Genomic DNA, 5,227 nt, shown 5'->3' on the forward strand with positions numbered 1-5,227 from the left:
CTGCCTGGCTGTCTCAGAGGATGTGGCTTAGGTTAGGTCCTGTCCTTTGGCAACTTTAGGAGGGGAGGCCATGTCCTCCGCTCCCCACTTTGACTCAGGGGCGGAAGTTCTCCTTGCTCTCTGGCCTCATAACTCAGTGGATCATAGTGGGATGCGGCAGGCAGGCGGCTTCTGCGACTGCAGACTGCACACGGGCGCCAGCCGGAGGTTTCTGCGGCTGCACACACTGTGGGCAGGCGGCTTCTGCAGCCGCACACGGGCCCGGGCCTGAAACCTGGGACTGGATCGGGTCACGGAAGGCGGGCAGGTGGCTTCTGTGGCTGTACACAGGCGTGAGCCGGCAGCTTCTGTGGCTCCACACGCTGTGGGCAGGCGGCTTCTGTGGCTGTACACGGCCGCCAGCCTGTGGCCCGGACCTGATAGGGTCACGGGTGGCGGGCAGGTGGCTTCTGGGGTGTCCAGGGTTGCCGCCTGGCCTGCGCCCCAGCTCTGCCCTCCAATCGCCATGGGGATCGCTCCTCACAGGCCAGCCGGCAACCCCGGCCCCAGTGGGGTCCAGGGTTGCCGCCTGGCATGCGCTCGGCCCCTCCCGCCCTCCGATTGCCATGGCCTGCGCCCCAGCCCTCACGCCTCCGATCGCCACCATCGCTCGGCACAGGCCAGCCAGAAACCCCAGCCCCTGGGGTCGGGTTTGCTGCCCGGCTTTCCAAAGGCGATCACCAGCTGGGGGGTGGGGAAAGGCGGCTTTTGCCCACCCCCTAGCTCTTGCCTGCAGCCTGGGTTGCCGATCACCATTCTTCAGTTCTTCCCCTTTCGCCTCCCATCATTGGGCGTATGCAAATTAGCCGCCATCTTTGTTGGTGGTTAACCGCCATCTTAGTTGGCAGTTGATTTGCATAAGGATATGCTGATTAGCCAATGGGAAGGGTAGCGGTTGTACGCTAATTACCATTTTTCTCTTTTATTAGTGTAGATATAATGCTATGTAATGCTATGGGTATGTCAAATTGGTAGGGAGTGGGTTTTTCACTTTCACTTTGCATCATATGACTTTTTTTCCCCTCTGTGATTTTGCTAAACTTTTTATTATAATACTTTGTAACAGAAGTAGTACAAATACTTCACTACAATATACACAAAAGCCAGCTAAAACAAATACCAACATTTTACTTCTGGTTTCTAAAAGAAAGAGAGTCATTACTTGTTAAATATTCATTTATGTCTACTATGCTCCATGTTTAGAAATACTTTCTTTTCTCATTATGTTTTTTTCAAAATTAACCCTTTGAGTGCCAACCAATATCCTAGGGACTATGCTGAAATTGCCAAGGCATTTTTGCTGATTTTACAGCAGTTTAGGAAAAAAATTATGAATCGCAAGTAAATGAAGTTACATATTCAAAAACTTAAAGAAACCTTTACTACATTGACATATTTAGCAATATCATCATCACTAATAAAAGCAGACTTAGAACTGGATGCCATTTCGAAGCTTTGATAGCGCTCCCGGCACTTTTGGCGAAAGACAGGAGGAGCGCGATAGCGCTCCCAGGCACTCAAGGGGTTAACTATTAATTTTAGGAACTTGAATAAAATTTTTTCTTTGAAAAAGTTATAGGTTTTTAAAAGATAGCATACTAAATTTTAAGGAGTAATAAAATGCATATATGAAGGATAACATTTTCAAGAGCTAATTAAATTTTTGTAAAATTGTCTTAGATTTTATAGATTAAAAGTTAATTTTTAGGTAGCTGAGTCTCCAATAAAACAAATCATGTTTTAGAGCTCCTTTATTTTTGGTATACCAAATGGAGCAATCAGCTAAAATGGCTTTAACTAAATGCTTCAGCTTCACTTACTATAATCACTTTTTCTTAAGTGGCCATTTTTCCATCTCATATTAGTTTTAATGTCTAGATTGCTAATGTGTAAGGATTCAGGTGGTAAAAATGGTAGCATTTCTCTAGCATTGAATATTTTGGTCTCATGTCCTGATGTTTTTATTGTAGATGCTGTTGCATGAAAAAGCAGAGGCTTTGCAAGGAGAAGTAGAAGAGCTATTGAGATTACCTGCTGATTTCCCTCCTGTTGAAAAGGCATGAAGTGTGTCTGATGAGCATTGTCAAATATGAATGACTTCTCTTTTTATGAATTATTTCTTGTATATATGTTTTATTAAAGATTCCTTATTATTTATACATGAAAAGATACATTTTAAGTATACATTCAGAACTATGGATGATGTTTGGATATATCTCTCACCCATAATTACAATAACCTTTCTAGTAATAACCCATCTTATTCAATACTTACACATTATTTCTGTGCTCAAAAATGAAATAAACTTCCTCAACATTGTTGCAGCCTACCTTTGTAGCCAGATCTTTCATCATTCTCTTATCCATTTCTTTCATCAAACTGGACTATTTGAAATACCAGAATTTTCCCTGCGATTTCCAAACCTTTCATTTCCTAACTGTTTTATTCCATTTCCAGTGCATAGAAAATTATCTCTTTTTAAAAATATATATATATTTCTTTATTGATTTCAGAGAGGAAGGAAGAAGGAGAGAGAGAGAGAAATATCAATGATGAGCGAGAATCATTGATCGGCTGCCTCCTGCACACCCCCTACTGGGGATCGAGCCTGCAACCCAGGCATGTGCCCTTGGCCGGAATCGAACCTGGGACCCTTCAGTCCTCAGGCTGACGCTTTATCCACTGAGCCAAGCCGGGTAGGGCAGAAAATTATCTTTAAAATGTACTGTATACTTCAAGAATAAACTAAAAATGCTCAAATACTGTCTTCTCTATAAAATTGTTCAAGTTTATTCTCATCCCCACCCCATACATGAGCTCTTCCCTTCCTATAAGTATTGTGGATCTCTCATTAATGCCCATGTATTTTTTTTAACACTTTTTCAACAAGTATTTATTATTAGTTAACCTATGATTCAGGATCCCAGAGTGGGATGTACCCAGGTTCCCCTTCACTATCCTGGGAGAAGGGTGAGGACAGAGGAGTGTCAGGGTGGGGGCCAGTTCAGATCTTCCCAGGAAATGTGCCTTCTGCTCATTTTTTGTTTGTTTTTCTAAGAGTTTCTTTGATTTTAATAGTTGGGAAGAAAGTTATAAAATAAAATAGACAACACAGAGCCTTGTGACTTACTCAGATTGGCAACAAACACAAGGATACAGAAATGTAAACAAACAGAGCTTCCACCCAGGATGTGTACCATTCGCAAACGGAGACATCACCCCCTTTAGCGGTCATTGCCTTCTCACAGTGGCGGACGTCCAAGTAGTTCTGCCGATAGTTCCTGGCCTGCGTCTGGTTGGGGACGCAGCTGTCAAAAGGAGCAGTCAGAATTCTTGATCTTTGTCTTGATGTCTTCTGCCACGTTGCTGACTCCTAAAAAACACCCTGAGGCAGCTCACAGCTCAATGTGACCCTCAGCAAAAACTCACCCATGTCTCGTGTTAATGCCATTAGTTTCAAATATGCTAGAAAGCTGAGACTTTTTTTATTATCTTTGTATGGCACATAGCACCTACCAAAATTCACTGGAGAAAGTAGGAACTTCTGTGAAAAATTAATACCACCCAAGTGAACAATTTAAAGATTCTCTTCAAACACACCTTCAGTATTGCCTTTCCCTTTTCCCTTTTCAGATTTATAGCTCAAATGTAGATGGCTGGTTATCTACAGGGGGAAAAAAGGGTAATAACTAGCAACATGTATTAATACTGAACTGGCTTACTTAAACTCTTACCTGTCTGAGAGATCCATTGGAAACTTTGAAAATAGATTCCCAGCCTAAGTTCTTTTTGCTTAACATTTTAGACCATTATAATGTAGCAGTTATTTACCTAGTAATTTCTGTGTGCCAGGCACTGTTATAAGTGCTTTATGTAACTAATTTAATCCTTACAACAACACTATAAGACAGATACTATTATTATCCCCATTTAAAGTAAACTGAGACATAGAGTAAAGTAACTGCCCCAGGGACATGTACTAGTTAGTTATAGGGCAGGGATTCAGACCCAGGCAGTCCCAACCTAAAGTCTGTGCATTTAACCATTATACAATACTAGAGGCCCAGAGCACAAAATTCATGCATGGGAAGGGGGTGTCCCTCAGCCTGGCCTGCACCCTCTCCAATCTGGGACCCCTTGGGGGATGTCCAAAACTGGCAGTCGGACATCCCTCTCGCAATCCAGGACCGCTGGCTCCTAACCACTCACCTGCCTGATTGCCCCTAACCACTCTGCCTGCCTGCCGCCCTGATGCCCCTAACTGCTCCCCTGCCGGCCTGATCGCCCCTAACTGCCTCTGCCTTGGCCCCGCCACCGTGTCTTTGTCCAGAAGGACATCTGGAAGGTTGTCCGGAAGATGCCCGGTCTAATTAGCATATTACCCTTTTATTTGTATAGATTGTCTTGGTAGAATTTGCCTACTTTATCCCTTCTAAGTGTTCTTTTCACCTGCCCTGGATTTTACCCCCAATATTACATCTCATTTATACCCTGCTCCTTCATATGAATCAAAATATGGTATCCTAATGTCTTATGGGCTTCACTGCACATAATCCATTTGTTCCAGCTAAAAAGACTTTAGCATCGTTCATACTTCTGTTTTAAATCTAGAAACTCCGAATTACCAGGGTTGCCCAAGTAAGTAAGGCTGTAAGTGAGCCCTGATTCTTGCTAACCAATTTATAAGAGACTTACTAATAATCCCAATTCAGTTTATTAATTTAAGATTAGAGATGGCAAGGTTGGTGAGGAGGTACCTTTACAGAAACTAGAATACCTGTATCTGTAGTCCAGGACAATCTCCATGGCCCCTGATCAGTGTTTCTGTAGGTCAATTTAACTAAAAGGCTGTCATGTATAATGGATGGGGAATTAGCCCTAAAAGATTTTAAAATGTAAAGAAATTAGAACAGTTCAGCTCTAGAGAAGAAGAAACAGTAGGTCAGTGGGAACAGGGGGGAGAATAAAAAATATACTTAAATACATTTGAGAATTTACTGTATAATAACCATGGCTTTTCAGTTTGAAGTGATACAAACCCAAGAACACCTGGCCTAAACAAAAAGGACTGTTTCATGGCCACATTCCAAACCACAGCAGCAATAGGACCGATATGAAGGAACTGAAGATACTGATGCTTCAGTGCAGTCAGCTGACACCATCAAAAGTTCCACATTCATATCTTTTC

General features: G+C 42.7%; 1 protein-coding gene across 4 annotated transcripts in view; it reads left to right on the forward strand.

The window, feature by feature from the left end:
• Positions 1-2,206, forward strand: part of HELQ (helicase, POLQ-like) — a 42,237-nt gene extending 40,031 nt beyond the window's left edge. For all 4 annotated transcript variants that reach the window (XM_005857378.2, XM_014544441.1, XM_014544448.1 and 1 more), the window contains one exon: positions 2,010-2,206. In XM_005857378.2, the coding sequence (XP_005857440.1) occupies positions 2,010-2,102 (93 nt within the window). In that variant the 3' untranslated portion in view covers positions 2,103-2,206. The remainder of the gene's footprint in view (positions 1-2,009) is intronic.
• The last annotated feature ends 3,021 nt before the right edge of the window (positions 2,207-5,227 follow it).

The sequence above is a fragment of the Myotis brandtii genome, unplaced genomic scaffold, assembly GCF_000412655.1.
Source record: "Myotis brandtii unplaced genomic scaffold, ASM41265v1 scaffold111, whole genome shotgun sequence".
Taxonomy (NCBI): domain Eukaryota; kingdom Metazoa; phylum Chordata; class Mammalia; order Chiroptera; family Vespertilionidae; genus Myotis; species Myotis brandtii.